General features: G+C 47.3%; 1 protein-coding gene across 1 annotated transcript in view; it reads left to right on the top strand.

The window, feature by feature from the left end:
- Positions 1-21,411, top strand: part of LOC135515575 (receptor-type tyrosine-protein phosphatase beta-like) — a 141,899-nt gene that overhangs the window by 106,088 nt on the left and 14,400 nt on the right. Inside the window, 7 exon segments of the mRNA XM_064939196.1 lie at positions 8,861-8,878; positions 9,097-9,178; positions 9,378-9,468; positions 11,201-11,277; positions 13,748-13,882; positions 15,133-15,255; positions 16,216-16,379. Of these exon segments, the coding sequence (XP_064795268.1) occupies positions 8,861-8,878; positions 9,097-9,178; positions 9,378-9,468; positions 11,201-11,277; positions 13,748-13,882; positions 15,133-15,255; positions 16,216-16,379 (690 nt within the window).

Raw genomic sequence — 21,411 nt, 5'->3', positions numbered from 1 at the left:
GCGTCTGACGAACTTCAAGGCTGAAGGCACTCTGACTTCTGCCTCCTGGTCCGGGAACAATGGAGGAGCATAGCCAAACTGACACTCGTGCGGGGACATACCAGTGGAGGAGGAGCGCAAGGTGTTGTGCGCGTATTCGGCCCAAACAATAAAGGATGACCATGTGGACGGGTTGTCACGAGTCATACATCGGAGGGTGGTTTCCAGCTCTTGATTCATCCTCTCTGTTTGGCCGTTGGACTCCGGATGGTACCCTGAAGATAGACTGGCAGAAGCCCCCATGAGTTGGCAGAAGGCCTTCCAAAACCTTGAGGCGAACTGGGGACCTCTGTCAGAAACCATATCTTGAGGAATGCCGAAGACTCGGAACACATGATTAATTACCAACTCAGCCGTTTCCTTGGCAGAAGGTAACTTAGTCAGAGGGACGAACCTGGCCGCCTTTGAAAACCTGTCGATTATGACTAGGATAGTAGTATTGCCATGGGATGGAGGAAGTCCAGTAATAAAGTCCAATGAGATATGGGACCAGGGTCTGTGGGGAACAGGTAAAGGGTGAAGGAGTCCTTGAGGGCGGAGGTGAGAAGATTTGCCCTGGCAGCACACGGGACAGGCATTGACGAAAGTGGCAACGTCTTCTCTTATGGTAGGCCACCAGAACTTACGCTGGATAAACTCCAAGGTGCGACCTACGCCCGGATGACAGGTGAGGCGGGAGGAGTGCCCCCACAGAAGGACCTGAGTCCTCACTGCCTTGGGGACAAACAACCGATTGGCAGGACCTCCTTTCGGGTCCGGTTCGCTAGCTTGAGCACGTCTCACGGTATCCTCAACTTGCCACGAGATCAGAGCCACAATCTTAGCAGCAGGAAGGACAGGCATGTCCGTGTCATCTCGAATGGCAGGAGCGTAGACTCGGGACAGGGCATCCGGTTTGAGATTCTTCGATAAACTGGAATCGATTGAAGAAAAGAGACCATCTAGCTTGTCTAGAGTTCAACCGCTTCGCCTGCTGGATATACTCCAGATTTTTGTGGTCCGTAAGCACTTGAAACGGGTGAGAAGCCCCCTCGAGCCAGTGTCTCCATTCCTTCAATGCCATCTTAACCGCTAGGAGTTCACGATCCCCCACATCGTAGTTCCTCTCAGTCGGGGTAAGCCGGTGTGAGAAGAAAGCGCACGGATGAAGCTTATTGTCTTCACCCCTCTGAGACAGGACAGCTCCAACACCAACCTCTGATGCGTCTACCTCCACCACAAATGGTTCATCCGTAGTCGGTAGTATCAGGATGGGAGCAGAGAGAACGCGCTGCTTGAGTCCTTGGAAGGCCGTCTCAGCTTCTCTTCCCCACAAAAACCTTGCATTGCCACCCTTGGTTAAAGCTGAGAGAGGGGCTGCCACCAAGCTGAAGTTCTTGATGAACTTGCGGTAAAAGTTTGTGAAGCCCAGGAAACGCTGAACTTCCTTAACGGATTTGGGGGTGGGCCAATCCGCTACCGCCCCTACCTTCCTGGGGTCCATTTGGACTCGACCGGGTTCCACTACAAATCCCAGGAATTGTACTCGGGATGAATGGAATTCACATTTTTCCGGCTTAACGTACAGATGGCTGTCCAGGAGGCGTTTGAGTACTTGTCTGACATGCTTAGTGTGTTCTTGAAGGGAGCTCGAAAAGATGAGGATGTCATCCAAGTAAACGAACACAAATATGTTAAGCATATCCCTAAGCACATCGTTTATGAGCGCTTGGAACACCGCTGGGGCGTTGGTCAGGCCGAAGGGCATCACCAAGTATTCATAGTGACCAGTAGGCGTGTTGAAAGCGGTCTTCCACTCGTCACCAGGTCTGATCCACACAAGATGGTATGCGTTCCGCAGGTCAAGCTTAGTGAAAACAACTGCTTCCTGGAGCAGCTCGAAGGCTGTGGCCATAAGGGGTAGCGGGTAACGGTTACGGACGGTTATGGCATTGAGTCCCCGGTAGTCGATGCAAGGACGTAATCCACCGTCTTTCTTGGCCACAAAGAAAAACCCTGCTCCCGCCGGGGAGGTGGATGGACGCATGAGGCCTGCTTCCAGAGCGTCCTTGATGTAGGTATCCATAGCAGCTCGTTCGGGTGGAGATAGGGAAAAGATCCGACCCCTGGGGGGGCAAGTGCCCGGAAACAGGTCGATGGGGCAATCGTAAGGTCTATGGGGTGGTAGCATGGTGGCCCTCTGTTTGCTAAACACCAGTTTGAGGTCATGGTAACACTCGGGAACTCGGGTCAGGTCGATGGATTCTAAAGACTCGGGAGTAGAACTCGGGGAATTCTGGAAAATACAAGTAGCTTGGCACGTAGGACCCCACTGCTTGATAGTGCCCACAGACCAGTCGATGTGAGGGTTATGGCTGTGAAGCCAGGGGTATCCAAGGACGAGAGGGAACTCGGAACAGGAGATCAAATGAAAGTTCATCAATTCCTGGTGTTGTGAAACTGAAAGTCGCAAGGAGGTAGTGACATGAGTGACAAGTCCAGATCCCAAAGGGCTTCCATCCAATGTAGTGACCCTCATGGGTTCACTTAGAGGTTCAGAGGGAACGCCATTCTCCTTCGCCCAGACACCATCCATGAAGTTACCTGCGGCTCCAGAGTCTACCAAGGCTTGAAGGTGAAGCTTGTGGTTGTCCCAGGAGAGGGTGACTGGAATGAGCAGACGGGAGTTGGACGGATGGGAGGAGGTTATGTTTCCCGTTACAGTTCCCCCGGTCTGTACGGGACAGAGCGTTTCCCTGGAGCCCGGGACACGTGGAACGGAAATGGCCCGGTTTGCCGCAATATAGACAGCGTCGCTCCCTCATCCGGCGGTCTCTCTCAGCCTGGGAGATGCGTCCAATCTGCATGGGTTCCGATGGAGCCAGCGAGGATAAAGGTGGGGACTCGGAGCTGGGACTGATAGGGGCTAGAGGTCTACGGTTGAGTTCTCTCTCTCAGACGCTGGTCAATGCGTGAGGCCAACTTGATCGGGGACTCGAGATTGTCCGGTGGTTCCCGAGTGGCCAGTTCATCTTGGATAGTGTCGGAAAGGCCTTTCAGAAAGCACACCGTGAGCGCCTCGTTGTTCCAGCCACTTGCTGCTGCCACCGTGCGGAACTGGATGGCATAGTCCGTCACGCTGCGCCAACCTTGGTGGAGAGTCAGGAGCTGTTTGGCTGAGTCAGAACCACTGCTTGGGCCTTGAAACACTCGTTTGAATTCCTCAGCAAAGGCAGAGTAGCTGGCACAGCAGGAACTATGGGCATCCCACACAGCAGTAGCCCAGGCCAGGGCTTTTTCCGACAGCAGGGTGATGATATAAGCGATCTTAGACCGGTCGGTGGGAAACGACGAGGGTTGTAGCTCAAAGGAGAGAGAACATTGGGTGAGAAACCCTTTACAAGCACTTGAATCACCTGAGAACCGTTGGGGAGGTGGAAGACGAGGTTCAGCCAGGGGGTTAACTGCCATGGGTACGTGAATCTGAGGTACTGGGACGGGAACTGTTGCCGGGGTAAGACGATCAGATATTTGCTTAATGGAAGTCAGCATCTCCGACAGAAGATGACAATGTCTAGCCATTAAGGCCTCTTGCTGAACCAGGGCGGCTTCGTGGCGTTGGACAGTCTCCTGGTGGTGGGACAGCATGGCAAAAAGGTCCTGGGAACTGGCTGCCTCTGGGTTCATTTTTGGCTCTGTGTTTCTGTCAGGACCCGGTTTCGAACCTGGGTCTCCGGAGTGAGAAACAGTCACTTAACCAACTGAGCCACGAATAGTCAGCAGAACCCAGAAGATGAGGCAGACACAGCAGTACTTAAGACGGTGTATTTAATAAAGTAAAAAGGAGAAGTCCTTCAATACAAAAATAGTAAATCCAAAAGATGGTAGGAATAGCACAAAAAAGCCTTAAGAGATCCTCAAAAACAAAAATAGAATTCCACAAGAGCATCCACCGGAATCGACAAGAATACACAGAACACTAGGGCTGGGTGCTAACATACAAACACAGAGCACAGAACTGAGGGAAACTAAGGGTTTAAATACAATCAGGGAAAACGAGGCACAGGTGCAAATAATAATGGGGAACAAGGGAAAAAACATAAGGTCAAAAAGCACAATGGGGGCATCTAGTGACCAAAACCCGGAACAACCCTGGCCAAATCCTGACACCAATGACCAAGCTAGCGTAGCTACCCTTCACCAGTGACCAAGCTAGTGTCGCTAATTTTCACCAGTGACCAAGCTAGCATAGCTACCCTTATCCAATGACCAAGCTAGTGTAGCTACCCTTATCCAGTGACCAAGCTAGCTAATGTCAAGTCTTTTATCTCAGCCACTGATTTGGAGAAACTTCTACATGCTTGTATTGCCTCATGCCTAGATTACTGTAACTCTCTGTGTACATGTGCCAGTCCGAAATCACTCCAGTTAGTTCAAACCGCTGCAGCTCGGCTTTTAACAGGCACCAGGAAATGGAACCATATCACACCTCATCTAGTTTCTCTAAACTATCTACCAGTCACTTTTAGAATAGATAGTAACCTTATATTAATCACGTTTTAAAGGCTAGGTTTGGTTTATCACCAGCCTATATCACTGACCATTCATCTCCCTATGAGCCAGGACACAGCCTGAGATCCTCTAGCAGGACACTGTTGACCAGTCATCTCCCTATGAGCCAGGACACAGCCTGAGATCCTCTAGCAGGACACTGTTGACCAGTCATCTCCCTATGAGCCAGGACACAGCCTGAGAACCTCTATCAGGACACTGTTGACCAGTCATCTCCCTATGAGCCAGGACACAGCCTGAGATCCTCTATCAGGGCACTGTTGACCAGTCATCTCCCTATGAGCCAGGACACAGCCAGAGATCCTCTATCAGGGCACTGTTGACCAGTCATCTCCCTATGAGCCAGGACACAGCCTGAGAACCTCTATCAGGGCACTGTTGACCAGTCATCTCCCTATGAGCCAGGACACAGCCTGAGATCCTCTAGCAGGACACTGTTGACCAGTCATCTCCCTATGAGCCAGGACACAGCCTGAGATCCTCTAGCAGGGCACTGTTGACCAGTCATCTCCCTATGAGCCAGGACACAGCCTGAGATCCTCTAGCAGGGCACTGTTGACCAGTCATCTCCCTATGAGCCAGGACACAGCCTGAGATCCTCTATCAGGGCACTGTTGACCAGTCATCTCCCTATGAGCCAGGACACAGCCAGAGATCCTCTAGCAGGGCACTGTTGACCAGTCATCTCCCTATGAGCCAGGACACAGCCTGAGATCCTCTAGCAGGGCACTGTTGACCAGTCATCTCCCTATGAGCCAGGACACAGCCAGAGATCCTCTATCAGGGCACTGTTGACCAGTCATCTCCCTATGAGCCAGGACACAGCCTGAGATCCTCTAGCAGGGCACTGTTGACCAGTCATCTCCCTATGAGCCAGGACACGGCCTGGGATCCTCTAGCAGGACACTGTTGACCAGTCATCTCCCTATGAGCCAGGACACAGCCTGAGATCCTCTAGCAGGACACTGTTGACCAGTCATCTCCCTATGAGCCAGGACACAGCCTGAGATCCTCTAGCAGGACACTGTTGACCAGTCATCTCCCTATGAGCCAGGACACGGCCTGAGATCCTCTAGCAGGACACTGTTGACCAGTCATCTCCCTATGAGCCAGGACACAGCCTGAGATCCTCTAGCAGGACACTGTTGACCAGTCATCTCCCTATGAGCCAGGACACAGCCTGAGATCCTCTATCAGGGCACTGTTGACCAGTCATCTCCCTATGAGCCAGGACACAGCCTGAGATCCTCTAGCAGGACACTGTTGACCATTCTAAAGTCCAGGTTGAAAACAATTTGCAATTAGGGCCCCTAGAATTTGGAATGGTCTGCCAGAGGAGATCAGGCTGCAGATTCAGTGTCTCTTTATATCCCTGCTGAGGACACTTTTATAAAGATGTTTATAATATCTAATTCCAACGTCTGATTTTAATGTCCGATTTCAACGTCTGATTTCAACGTCTGATTTTAATGTCCGATTTCAACGTCTGATTTCAACGTCTGATTTCAATGTCTGATTTCAACGTCTGATTTCAACGTCTGATTTCAACGTCTGATTTCAACGTCTGATTTCAACGTCTGATTTCAACGTCTGATTTTAATGTCCGATTTCAACGTCTGATTTTAATGTCCGATTTCAACGTCTGATTTCAACGTCTGATTTCAATGTCTGATTTCAACGTCTGATTTCAATGTCTGATTTCAACGTCTGAATCATAGACTTGTTCAATACAACTGTACGCTCCTTGAGTTTAGAAGCACCTAGAGACAAACTTGTCTTCATGTGTAATTGCATTGTAGTGAAGATTATAGGAAAGACATTACTTGAGACTGAAGGAGTGACAAGCAAATACTGAAATCACTGCCTCCCTCCTAGTCCTTCCAACGAGTGACTGGCAGAGAAAAGAGATCACAAAGAGCACTGCTGAAATATACATGACTTAAAACCAGTGATTGACATGGGGATCAGAGCAGAGAGAAGGACTAGCAGTTCATTGATTTGACATGCAATGACAGAATGAGGCCATCTCCACCCTTCCATCTGTCCATCCTTCCCTCGCTCCATCCCTCCATCCTTCCATCTCTCCATCCTTCCCTATTTCCATCTCTCCATGTTCCCTCTCTCCATGTTCCCTCTCTCCATCCTTCCATCTCTCCATCCTTCCCTCTTTCCATCTCTCCATGTTCCCTCTCTCCATGTTCCGTCTCTCCATCCTTCCCTCTCTCTATCTTTCCATCTCTCCATCCTTCCCTCTCTCCATCTCTCCATCCTTCCCCCTTTCCCTCTCTCCATCCTTCCCTCTCTCCATCCCTCCATCCTTCCATCTCTCCATCCTTCCCTCTTTCCCTCTCTCCAATCTTCCCTCTCGCCATCCTGCCATCTCTCCATCCTTCCCTCTCTCCATTTCTCCATCCTTCCATCAATCCATCCTTCCATCTCTCCATCCTTCCCTCTCTCCATCCTTCCTTCTCTCCATCCTTCCCTCTCTCCATCCCTCCATCCTTCCATCTCTCCATCCTTCCCTCTTTCCATCTCTCCATCCTTCCCTCTCTCCATCCTTCCATCTCTCCATCCTTCCCTCTCTCTATCCTTCCATCTCTCCATCCTTTCCTCTCTCCATCCTTCCATCTCTCCATCCTTCCCTCTCTCATCCCTCCATCCTTCCCTCTCTCCATCCCTCCATCCTTCCATCTCTCCATCCTTCCCTCTTTCCATCTCTCCATCCTTCCCTCTCTCCATCCTTCCCTCTCTCCATCTCTCCATCCTTCCCTCTCTCCATCCTTCCATCTCTCCATCCTTCCATCTCTCCATCCTTCCCTCTCTCCATACTTCCGTCTCTCCATCCTTCCATCTCTCCATCCTTCCCTCTCTCATCCCTCCATCCTTCCCTCTCTCCATCCCTCCATCCTTCCATCTCTCCATCCTTCCCTCTTTCCATCTCTCCATCCTTCCCTCTCTCCATCCTTCCATCTCTCCATCCTTCCCTCTCTCCATCTCTCCATCCTTCCCTCTCTCCATCCTTCCCTCTCTCCATCCTTCCCTCTCTCCATCTCTCCATCCTTCCCTCTCTCCATCCTTCCATCTCTCCATCCTTCCATCTCTCCATCCTTCCCTCTCTCCATCCTTCCATCTCTCCATCTCTCCATCCTTCTCTCTCTCCTCTGCTCTCCCATTCCCTCCTCTGTCTCTCCTCTCTGATGCCATCCAATATTTTTCTGTCCATCGTCACACTGACTCGCAGGGAACCTTAATCAGTATGAGTGAAGGGACAGAGGGAGATGTCATTCTCCCTGTCTCTAAAAATAGATGTGTGTGTACATGCGCTCATGTGTGCATGCGTGTGGGTTTGTGCTGAAATAATGGATGCAATCATCCACTAGGTTGTTGCAGATCGATAACAGGAAGGGGTTTAAACCACTCTGTTCTGTTGGTGAACAACCATCATTGAACCCTGGGTTTTCACTCACCAGCCAGCAGGCCTTGACACAAGGGAGGGACTACCATCATTGATCCCTGGGTTTTCACTCACCAGTCAGCAGGCATTGACACAAGGGAGGGACTACCATCATTGATCCCTGGGTTGTCACTCACCAGCCAGCAGGCCTTGACACAGGGGAGGGACTATCATAATTGATCCCTGGGTTTTCACTCACCAGTCAGCAGGCATTGACACAAGGGAGGGACTACCATCATTGATCCCTGGGTTGTCACTCACCAGCCAGCAGGCCTTGACACAGGGGAGGGACTATCATAATTGATCCCTGGGTTTTCACTCACCAGTCAGCAGGCATTGACACAAGGGAGGGACTACCATCATTGATCCCTGGGTTGTCAGTCACTGCTGAGAGGGGATGGACAACACAGTGAACTCCTGTCTACCTCAACACAATGTCTGTGCACCAAACACTCAGTATCTAAACATAGGTCCACCACCAACAGACAGTCTGGGAAATGAATGAACCTTCAGGGTTGTCGTAAACAATGTAATTACATGTTCAGGTCTCTCTTGTGAAATAGGTCTTCAGCCCTCAATGGGACAACCTGGTTCAATAAAGGTTCAATTCAATTAAACGAGGAAATGTAATTTAAAGGTCATTTCAGCAGAGCGGCGTAGGTCTGTGAGGAAGTAACAAGATTAGTGTGTGAGGAGAGAGGGCACTCTGAATCTCTTAGTCACCCAAACAAAATGGAGTGTGGAACAAGATAAAATGAAATGTGTTTAACAGGAACACAGCCATCTAATCTTACACTCTACTTCTCTTTATTTCAGCAAACGACGCATCTCAAGGTGCGTCTATTACACCCTCCATGTTATCTTGTGTCTCTAGAAATCCTGAGTTAAATAGGATGACCAAGTAGTATCACAAGTCCTATTATCTGCCCTAAATAAATCACCATAAATCCTGAACCATAAACTGTTTTTTTTTTACATTTACAATTTAAAGTCTCATGAATCATTTACATTCTCGTAAATCCTTTCTCTAAGATGTGTCTGTCTCCCCTCAGCCCCGTCAAAGCAGCCCACTTTGAATCCCACCTCACTAAGCTACAGGCAGACTCCAACTATCTTCTGTCAGAAGAGTTTGAGGTAAAAAAAAAAAAAACTTCATAAATGATTATCTGATAAGAGATCCCCCTTATCTACAAAAAAAACATATTTATAAAGTCGTTTTTAAACTTTGAAGTATTAGTTTATAAACCAATTCTTTATAAACTCCCATGCTTTATGTTTAAGGCCCCCATGGAGCTGTTTCACGAAATCATTCATTATTTCTATTCCCCCTCAGGATCTGAAGGATGTGGGTCGTAACCAGCCCCTGGATGCAGCCCGTCTACCAGAGAACAGGGGCAAGAACCGTTACAACAACATCCTGCCCTGTGAGTAGCCCACAGAGTGGATCTAAGGATTAATGAGAGAGAGACCAGGGCCCTATTCCCTATCTAGTGCACTACTTTAGACCAGAGCCCTATTCCCTATCTAGTGCACTACTTTAGACCAGGGCCCTATTACCTATATAGTGCACTACTTTAGATCAGAGCTCTATTCCCTATATAGTGCATTACTTTAGACCAGGGCCCTATTCCCTATATAGTGCGCTACTTTAGACCAGAGCCCTATTCCCTATATAGTGCACTACTTTAGACCAAGTTTCTACAGGGCTCTGTTTGGGAATAGTGGACTTCTTTAGACCAGTTTCTACAGGGCTCTGTTTGGGAATAGTGGACTTCTTTAGACCAGTTTCTACAGGGCTCTGTTTGGGAATAGTGGACTTATTTAGACCAGTTTCTACAGGGCTCTGTTTGGGAATAGTGGATTACTTTAGACCAGTTTCTACAGGGCTCTGTTTGGGAATAGTGGACTACTTTAGACCAGTTTCTACAGGGCTCTGTTTGGGAATAGTGGATTACTTTAGACCAGTTTCTACAGGGCTCTGTTTGGGAATAGTGGACTTCTTTAGACCAGTTTCTACAGGGCTCTGTTTGGGAATAGTGGACTTCTTTAGACCAGATTCTACAGTGCTCTGTTTGGGAATAGTGGACTTCTTTAGACCAGTTTCTACAGTGCTCGGTTTGGGAATAGTGGACTTCTTTAGACCAGTTTCTACAGGGCTCTGTTTGGGAATAGTGGACTTCTTTAGACCAGTTTCTACAGGGCTCTGTTTGGGAATAGTGGACTTCTTTAGACCAGTTTCTACAGGGCTCTGTTTGGGAATAGTGGACTTCTTTAGACCAGATTCTACAGTGCTCTGTTTGGGAATAGTGGACTTCTTTAGACCAGTTTCTACAGTGCTCTGTTTGGGAATAGTGGACTTCTTTAGACCAGTTTCTACAGTGCTCTGTTTGGGAATAGTGGACTTCTTTAGACCAGTTTCTACAGGGCTCTGTTTGGGAATAGTGGACTTCTTTAGACCAGTTTCTACAGGGCTCTGTTTGGGAATAGTGGACTTCTTTAGACCAGTTTCTACAGGGCTCTGTTTGGGAATAGTGGACTTCTTTAGACCAGTTTCTACAGTGCTCTGTTTGGGAATAGTGGACTTCTTTAGACCAGTTTCTACAGGGCTCTGTTTGGGAATAGGGTGCATTTTACTTTTCAAAGTTAAGTTTCTGCTTTGTCGTTGTTCAAGCACATTAATTAAATTGGTCTGGACTAATGGGTCTGGACTCAGAAGTGTTTGTTCAGGTGGTAATACAATTGGAGGTGTCTAATTGAGGAGTGGAGAAAAAGCTTGCCGTTCACAAACAGCAAACTATGTACGTTTACAGTTGTGAATTCATTTAAAGCAGGCGTTACTTGGTATAAGGTGTCAGTGAAGTACGGCCTGTCAATCTGTGGCACTGCTCAATACAAAGTGAAGCAGCATCGTTACTTTAATATCATTTTGCTTCACAGTACAGCAACAACAACGTCTTCAACCCTTCTGTGCAGATTCCAAGACCTTTACAGTATTTTCTTAACAGAGCTTTTTAATGTAACTGAGGTGATGAGTTTGTTCGTCTGAAACTTGAAGACTTGAAGACTTGAAGACTTCAGTCAATGCCTAGAGGCATTAGCTCAGCTCAGAGGGAGAACCCAGTCAGTCACACTAACGACATCTCTCTTCTGTTCTAGATGATTCCACCAGAGTGAAGCTCTCCTACCTGGAGGATGACCCCTGTTCTGACTTCATCAATGCCAGTTATATACCAGTGAGTTCTGAAAGTAGCGCTCACTAGCTGAAAGTTGTCACTGACAATTGAGTATCACGTCACTCTCTCTCTCTCTCTCTCTCTCTCTCTCTCTCTCTCTCTCTCTCTCTCTCTCTCTCTCTCTCTCTCTCTGTCTCTCTCTGTCTCTCTCTGTGTGTGTCTCTCTCTCTCTCTCTGTCTCTCTCTGTGTGTCTCTCTCTCTCTCTCTCTCTCTCTCTCTGTGTGTCTCTCTCTCTCGCTGTCTCTCTCTCTCTCTCTCTCTCTCTCTCTGTGTCTCTCTCTCTCTGTGTCTCTCTCTCTGTGTCTCTCTCTCTCTCTCTCTCGCTGTCTGTCTCTGTGTGTCTCTCTCTGTCTCTCTCGCTCTCTGTCTCTCTAACTCTCTGTCACTCTATCTCTCTGTATCTCTGTCTCTCTCTGTCTCTCTCTCTGTCTCTCTCTCTGTCTCTGTCTCTCTCTGTCTCTCTCTCTCTCTCTCTCTGTCTCTCTTTCTGTCTCTCTCTCTGTGTCTCTCTGTTTCGCTCTCTCTTTCTCTCTGTCTCTCTCTCTGTCTCACTTTCTGTCTCTCTCTCTGTCTCTCTGTCTCTCTCTCTTTCTCTCTGTCTATCTGTCTCTCTCTCTCTGTCTCTCTCTCTGTCTCTCTCTCTGTCTCTCTCTCTCTGTCTCTCTCTCTAACTCTCTGGCGCTCTGTCTCTGTCTTTCTGTCTTTTTCTCTGTTTCTGCTTCTCTCTGTCTCTTGCTCTGTCTCTGTCTCTCTCTCTCTTTCTTTCTCTCTGTCTCTGTCTCTTTCTGAAATTGGCAGTGCACAGCTTCCAGTAAATAGTGTCTTTTAAACTAGGTGTCACGGCTACTAGAGGTTAAACAGTAACTCTGCTCAGAGTAGATTCTGCAGAGGGAGCTTTCAAAAATACTTAGCAGTCACCAAAGTTCCAGATCATGTCTTTACCTTCAAGGACACATCACACCTGATTTCTTACAAAAATATAGGACTACTGTGTGTCACAGGGGGCTGGTTTGTTGGGCACAGATTCGGTAGGATGGTACAGTAGTTATGTGACTGGTGTCAATCATCCAGTAATTGGTCTCAGTATGAGCTTCAGGGGGGCTGCCCAGTATGGGGTACTGTAGAGGTTATCATCACACACACACACACTCACACACACTCACACTCACACACACACACACACACACACACACACACACACACACACACACACACACACACACACACACACACACACACACACTCACTCACTCACTCACTCACTCGCTGTTTCTGTCTCTCTGTGTCTCTGTGTCTCTCTGTCACTCTGTCACTCTCTCTCTCTCTGTCTCGCTCTCCCTCTGTCTTGCTCTCTCTCCGTCTCTCTCTCTCTCTGTCTCTCTGTCGCTCTGTCGCTCTCTCTCTCTGTCTCGCTCTCTCTCTGTCTCTCACACACTCTCTCTCTGTCTCTCACACACTCTCTCTCTCTCTGTCTCTCTCTTTCTCTCTCTGTTTCTGTCTCTCTGTCTCTCTGTGTCTCTCTATCTCCGTCGCTCCATCTCTCTCTCTCTCTCTCTCTCTCTCTCTCTCTCTCTCTTTCTCTCTCTCTCTCGCTCTTTCTCTCTCTCTCTCCACACTAATGAGTTAGTCCCTGTGTGTTCTCTCCAGCTTGATCAGACAGAGACACCAGGGTGTCTAAGGACCCCCTGTTAGACCCACACCCTCAGTGGTCATTAGAGCAGGTCAGCTGGAATGTTACAAATGACCTTTAAATGCCAGGATTGAACTGTATTCTCTATGTGGGGCCTTGCCTTTTCCCTTCGGGTACTTAGAAGTGGCTGTAGGTTCAGACTGTCTTTGTCTCATTAGAGTGTGAGATGTGGCTGTAGGTTCAGACTGTCTTTGTCTCATTAGAGTGTGAGATGTGGCTGTAGATTCAGACTGTCTTTGTCTCATTAGAGTGTGAGATGTGGCTGTAGATTCAGACTGTCTTTGTCTCATTAGAGTGTGAGATGTGGCTGTAGATTCAGACTGTCTTTGTCTCATTAGAGTGTGAGATGTGGCTGTAGATTCAGACTGTCTTTGTCTCATTAGAGTGTGAGATGTGGCTGTAGATTCAGACTGTCTTTGTCTCAATAGAGTGTGAGATGTGGTTGTAGGTTCATATGTCAGACTGTCTTTGTCTCAATAGAGTGTGAGATGTGGCTGTAGGTTCATATGTCAGACTGTCTTTGTCTCATTAGAGTGTGAGAAGTGGCTGTAGGTTCATATTTCAGACTGTCTTTGTCTCATTAGAGTATGAGATGTGGCTGTAGATTCATATTTCAGCATAAATCTGCATTTGCAACACTTACTCCAGTGTTATAAGGTTTCAACTTACAAGACCATCCCAAAATATGTTTTTTGTCATAGGCTCTGAATCTAAACCACTCTTCCTGCCCCATGATTGAACGATTGATTGACTGACTGATCCCCATCGGTCTGTTTCAGGGGAACAACTTCCGTCGTGAGTACATCGCCACCCAAGGCCCTCTCCCCGGAACCAAGGATGACTTCTGGAGGATGGTGTGGGAGCACAACGTATACAACGTCGTCATGGTGACGCAGTGTGTCGAGAAGGGACGGGTGAGTCGGAGATTCGGGGGAGGGAGGGAGGGAGGGTGGCGTGACAGATGTGTTTCCATAGTGACTCAGATAAATAAATAGTTCCTAAAGAACCCTGATAATGGTCAGTAATCTAAATCATTGAGCACTTGACATTAGGCTTGACTGGATTAACCGAACACGTCCTCATTCACATCGACGGGGCTGAAGTGGAGCAGGTCGAGAGTTTCAGTTCCTTGGTGTCCACATCACCAACAAACTATCATGGTCCAAACACACCAAGAAAGTCGTGAAGAGGGCAGGACAACGCCTCGTCCCCCTCAGGAGACTGAAAATATTTGGCATGGGTTCCCAGACCCTCAAAAAGTTATACAGCTGCACCATCGAGAGTATCCTCACCGGTTGCATCACCGCCTGGTATGGCAACTGCTCGGCATCCGACCGTAAGGCGCTACAGAGGGTAGTGAGTATGGCTCAGTACATCACTGGGGCCAAGCTTCCTGCCATCCATGACCTCTATACCAGGCGGTGTCAGAAGAAACCCCCAAAAAATTGTCAAAGACTCCAGTCCCCAAGTCATAGACTGTTCTCTCTGCTACTGCACAGCAAGCGGTACCGGAGCTCCAAGTCTGGGTCCAAAAGGTTCCTTAACAGCTTCTATCCCCAAGCTGTAAGACTGCTGAACAATTAATCAAATGGCCAATCAGACTATTTGCATTGATCCCCCCCCCCTTTGTTTTTACATTGCTGCTACTCAATGTTTATTACCTTGGCATAGTCACTTTACCCCTACAATACATATACAAATTACCGCGTCTAACCGGTACCCCCGCACATTGACTCGGTACCGGTACCCGCTGTATACTGTTATTATTGATATTTTATTGTGTTTTTATTTTACTTTAGTTTGTTTAGAAAATATTTTCTTAAAACTGCATTGTTGGTTAAGGCCTTGCCAGTAAGTATTTCACGGTCAGGTCTAAACCTGTTGTATTCGGCGCATGTGACAAATACGATTTGATTTGATGAGACATAAGTCTGATATAATTGGACTTTACTTTGTGTGGGACATTTTGGGTGGATAGAGGGATGAATGGATGGGGATAGATGGATGGACAAACGAACAAACAAACAAATGAATAAATGAATGAACTATTCAATAAATAACTCAATCCCTTAATCAATCAGTCAGTCAGTCAATCAGTCAGTCAGTCAGACAACAAATCAAGAGATCTAATGGTCTAACCGTGGCCATTGTTGTCCCCGTCCAGGTGAAGTGTGACCACTACTGGCCGGCTGACCGGGAGCCTCTGTACTATGGAGACCTGGTGGTTCAAATGCTGTCTGAGTCTGTCCTGGCTGAATGGACAATCAGGGAGTTCAAGATCAGCTCTGTGAGTAACAATCACCTCAGAAACAATCACCTCAGAAACAATCACCTCAGAAACAATCACCTCAGAAACAATCACCTCAGAAACAATCACCTCAGTAACAATCACCTCAGAAACAATCACCTCAGAAACAATCACCTCAGTAACAAACACCTCAATCACAATCACCTCGGTCACAATCACCTCGGTAACAATCACCTCGGTAACAATCACCTCGGTAACAATCACCTCGGTAACAATCACCTCGGTAACAATCACCTCAGAAACAATCATCTCAGTAACAATCACCTCAGTAACAATCGCCTCAGAAACAATCACCTCAGTAACAATCACCTCAGTAACAATCACCTCAGTAACAATCACCTCAGTAACAATCACCTCAGAAACAATCACCTCAGTAACAATCACCTCAGTAACAATCACCTCAGTAACAATCACCTCAGTAACAATCACCTCAGAAACAATCACCGCAGATAATATGGCAGCTTCTCTGTTACTGTCACTCTATTGAAAGCTGTAGCCCAACTGAAAAGCTTTCAGTTCATTAGGACGACCTGTTTTTATATAAACCATCAGTACCAAGACAGATAAAACTGTTCAATCCTCTAATCGCTTAGATCCTGATCATTCAGGTACATTCTAGACCTAGTGTGGAGGTCCGACTTTATTTATGTTTTATTTAACCTTTTATTTAACCAGATAAGTCAGTTAAGAACAAATTCTTATTTACAATGACGGCCTATCCCAGCCAAACCCGGACAACGCTGGGACAATTGTGCGCCGCCCTTTGGGACTCCCAATCCCGGCCGGATGTGATTCAGCCTGAATTTGAGCCAGGGACTGTAGTGTCGTCTCTTGCACTGAGATACAGTACCTTAGACCATTGCGCCACTCGGGAGCACCCCGAGAGGGAGATACCCTGCATTTCCTGTCCTGAACATCCCTCATCTTGTGTCTCTTCAGGAAGGTCGTCCCAGCTTCCCTCGGGTGGTGAGACACTTCCACTACACGGTGTGGCCAGACCACGGGGTCCCCGAGACCACCCAGTCCCTCATCGAGTTCGTACGGACCGTCAGGGACTACATCGACAGGGCCCCCAGCACTGGAGCCACCGTTGTTCACTGCAGGTATGTGGAAGGGCCACATCAGTGTGTGTGGAAGGGGAGGGTGTGTGTGTGGAAGGGGAGGGTGTGTGTGTGTGGAAGGGGAGGGTATGTGTGTGGAAGGGTCACATCGGTGTGTGTGTGGAAGGGCCACATCGGTGTGTGTGGAAGGGGAGGGTGTGTGTGTGGAAGGGGAGGGTGTGTGTGTGTGGAAGGGGAGGGTGTGTGTGTGGAAGGGGAGGGTGTGTGTGTGGAAGGGGAGGGTGTGTGTGTGGAAGGGGAGGGTGTGTGTGGAAGGGTCACATCGGTGTGTGTGGAAGGGTCACATCGGTGTGTGTGTGTGTGTGTATGTGTGTGTGTGTAGATGCCAGTGTAGATGTAAACTTAGCGGAGTCAGAGGGTTCATCTCCCATCAGAAAGAGTTTCCCCCTTGGCAGACGTGAGTCAAAGAGAAGACCAGCAACGTGACTGAGAAAATGTATTGAGGCCGGTTTAAACATTGACCAGCTCCATACATGAGACTCGTCCCCTCAGGGTTGGGGAGTAACAGATTACATGAAATCCACTACATATAAGGGATGACAACAAAACAGTAACTGTCATCCGTTACCAGCTAAAATATTGTAATAAGATACTTTTGAAAAACTCAATGATTACTTAGAGGATTACTTTTAAATAAATAAATAAAAAATATTTTAAAAAGATGTTTGCGAGACATCAAAAAAATCTTTGCGACTTCTCTGTTTTGTCAATGACATTCAAATCAGCATTGAAAAAAGGTGGAAGTATATGTTTGTCCCGCCTGAGCGAGTCTGACCACCAATCGGAGACCACTATGATGACACACCAAATGATGACCACCAATCAGAGACCACTATGATGACACACCAAATGTGTGGGATTGTGGGAAAAGAGCAGGAATAGGCTTTTTGTAGACTACAGTCCAAGCTATGTCTTCCAATGGTGAGACTGCTGTCGGCATCCAAAGATTATCCAACAGGAATAAACGCTTGGAGGTAAGGATGACATCAGTGGTGTTGTCCACCGCGATACAGATATCACTTATTATCGATATCTACATTTTTTTTTTTTTTTTTTTTTTTTTTTTACCTTTATTTAACCAGGCAAGTCAGTTAAGAACACATTCTTATTTTCAATGACGGCCTGGGAACAGTGGGTTAACTGCCTGTTCAGGGGCAGAACGACAGATTTGTACCTTGTCAGCTCGGGGGTTTGAACTTGCAACCTTCCGGTTACTAGTCCAACGCTCTAACCACAAGGCTACCCTGCCGCCCCAACATAGCGCATTGATGTGAATCACACTGCTGCTCTCTCATTTAGCTATTTGCGCCTTACAGATTATGGTTGTTGTGGACGGCTGTTCACAAATCTAAATGTGTATTTGAACCCAATAATAGTTGAATTCCATAAATTTAAGCTGCCTGTCAATCACTGTTTTTGAAGCCAGTGGACAGTCAGTTAAAAACGTGCTCTGGCAACAGCTGTATAGTGAGGATCCCAGCCTATAGAATAACAGCTGTATAGTGTGGATCCCAGCCTATAGAATAACAGCTGTATAGTGTGGATCCCAGCCTATAGAATAACAGCTGTATAGTGAGGATCCCAGCCTATAGAATAACAGCTGTATAGTGTGGATCCCAGCCAATGGAATAACAGCTGTATAGTGAGGATCCCAGCCTATAGAATAACAGCTGTATAGTGTGGATCCCAGCCAATGGAATAACAGCTGTATAGTGAGGATCCCAGCCTATAGAATAACAGCTGTATAGTGTGGATCCCAGCCTATAGAATAACAGCTGTATAGTGAGGATCCCAGCCTATAGAATAACAGCTGTATAGTGTGGATCCCAGCCAATGGAATAACAGCTGTATAGTGAGGATCCCAGCCTATAGAATAACAGCTGTATAGTGAGGATCCCAGCCTATAGAATAACAGCTGTTATAGCTCTGTCTATTAACCTGGTTACATTTCTCCTGGCCCATCCCTCAGCTTTTTACCAAAGCAGAGGCGGAGTGTCCATTTTGTTCTTGTTTCATCTGTGGATTTGCCCTTTAAAACAGCTGCATATTGTCAATATATCAAAGCGTCACCAACAGGCCTGTAACAAACGCAGCATATGCCAAGCATGTTTCACGTGTAAATAGCACGTTTCAGTAGTGCTCAAAGCCATTCCATTCTTTTTCAACTCAATGAGCCCAATCAGTCCTCCGGGGCTGGCTAATAAGTCCTTAGTTTTGATCGATAAGCAGGATGTTTGCCACTTCCTCTGTCCTTTCAGACCGTAGTTAAATTTCACAATGAGGGAATGTTTGGCCTCGGGTTAAACAACCAGGCTGATCTATACTTCCATATTAACGAGTCCTATTCCTGAAGACCAAGGGGTATAACGTTTATTGGAATGACTGGAATTCTGATAGACTTTGGTTTTTAATGTATGAACCTGGCTGATGGTGTCTGGACCACCCTCAGCTCTATATAGACAGAAATTAGATGAGTCTGGCTGATGGTGTCTGGACCACCCTCAGCTCTATATAGACAGAAATGAGATGAACCTGGCCGATGGTGATCTGGACCACCCTCAGTTCTATATAGACAGAAATGAGATGAACCTGGCTGATGGTGATCTGGACCACCCTCAGCTCTATATAGACAGAAATTAGATGAACCTGGCTGATGGTGATCTGGACCACCCTCAGCTCTATATAGACAGAAATTAGATTAACCTGGCTGATGGTGATCTGGACCACCCTCAGCTCTATATAGACAGAAATGAGATGAACCTGGCCGATGGTGATCTGGACCACCCTCAGTTCTATATAGACAGAAATGAGATGAACCTGGCCGATGGTGATCTGGACCACCCTCAGCTCTATATAGACAGAAATGAGATGAACCTGGCCGATGGTGATCTGGACCACCCTCAGTTCTATATAGACAGAAATGAGATGAACCTGGCCGATGGTGATCTGGACCACCCTCAGCTCTATATAGACAGAAATAGATGAACCTGGCTGATGGTGTCTGGACCACCCTCAGCTCTATATAGACAGAAATAGATGAACCTGGCTGATGGTGAACTGGACCACCCTCAGCTCTATATAGACAGAAATAGATTAACCTGGCTGATGGTGTCTGGACCACCCTCAGCTCTATATAGACAGAAATAGATGAACCTGGCTGATGGTGTCTGGACCACCCTCAGCTCTATATAGACAGAAATAGATTAACCTGGCTGATGGTGATCTGCACCACCCTCAGCTCTATATAGACAGAAATAGATTAACCTGGCTGATGGTGAACTGGACCACCCTCAGCTCTATATAGACAGAAATAGATGAACCTGGCTGATGGTGTCTGGACCACCCTCAGCTCTATATAGACAGAAATAGATGAACCTGGCTGATGGTGTCTGGACCACCCTCAGCTCTATATAGACAGAAATTAGATGAACCTGGCTGATGGTGATCTGGACCACCCTCAGCTCTATATAGACAGAAATGAGATGAACCTGGCTGATGGTGAACTGGACCACCCTCAGCTCTATATAGACAGAAATTAGATGAACCTGGCTGATGGTGATCTGGACCACCCTCAGCTCTATATAGACAGAAATAGATTAACCTGGCTGATGGTGTCTGGACCACCCTCAGCTCTATATAGACAGAAATAGATGAACCTGGCTGATGGTGAACTGGACCACCCTCAGCTCTATATAGACAGAAATAGATGAACCTGGCTGATGGTGAACTGGACCACCCTCAGCTCTATATAGACAGAAATAGATGAACCTGGCTGATGGTGAACTGGACCACCCTCAGCTCTATATAGACAGAAATAGATTAACCTGGCTGATGGTGTCTGGACCAGCCTCAGCTCTATATAGACAGAAATAGATTAACCTGGCTGATGGTGTCTGGACCACCCTCAGCTCTATATAGACAGAAATGAGATGAATCTGGCTGATGGTGAACTGGACCACCCTCAGCTCTATATAGACAGAAATAGATGAACCTGGCTGATGGTGAACTGGACCACCCTCAGCTCTATATAGACAGAAATGAGATGAACCTGGCTGATGGTGAACTGGACCACCCTCAGCTCTATATAGACAGAAATTAGATGAACCTGGCTGATGGTGTCTGGACCACCCTCAGCTCTATATAGACAGAAATAGATGAACCTGGCTGATGGTGATCTGGACCACCCTCAGCTCTATATAGACAGAAATAGATGAACCTGGCTGATGGTGTCTGGACCACCCTCAGCTCTATATAGACAGAAATAGATGAACCTGGCTGATGGTGAACTGGACCACCCTCAGCTCTATATAGACAGAAATGAGATGAACCTGGCTGATGGTGATCTGGACCACCCTCAGCTCTATATAGACAGAAATAGATGAACCTGGCTGATGGTGTCTGGACCACCCTCAGCTCTATATAGACAGAAATAGATGAACCTGGCTGATGGTGAACTGGACCACCCTCAGCTCTATATAGACAGAAATTAGATGAACCTGGCTGATGGTGATCTGGACCACCCTCAGCTCTATATAGACAGAAATTAGATTAACCTGGCTGATGGTGATCTGGACCACCCTCAGCTCTATATAGACAGAAATGAGATGAACCTGGCCGATGGTGATCTGGACCACCCTCAGTTCTATATAGACAGAAATGAGATGAACCTGGCCGATGGTGATCTGGACCACCCTCAGCTCTATATAGACAGAAATGAGATGAACCTGGCCGATGGTGATCTGGACCACCCTCAGTTCTATATAGACAGAAATGAGATGAACCTGGCCGATGGTGATCTGGACCACCCTCAGCTCTATATAGACAGAAATAGATGAACCTGGCTGATGGTGTCTGGACCACCCTCAGCTCTATATAGACAGAAATAGATGAACCTGGCTGATGGTGAACTGGACCACCCTCAGCTCTATATAGACAGAAATAGATTAACCTGGCTGATGGTGTCTGGACCACCCTCAGCTCTATATAGACAGAAATAGATGAACCTGGCTGATGG

This window comes from Oncorhynchus masou, chromosome 27 (assembly GCF_036934945.1).
Source record: "Oncorhynchus masou masou isolate Uvic2021 chromosome 27, UVic_Omas_1.1, whole genome shotgun sequence".
In the NCBI taxonomy this organism is placed as follows: domain Eukaryota; kingdom Metazoa; phylum Chordata; class Actinopteri; order Salmoniformes; family Salmonidae; genus Oncorhynchus; species Oncorhynchus masou.
Note: the sequence above shows the minus strand (reverse complement) of the source record. Positions and strands in the feature narration are given on the sequence as shown.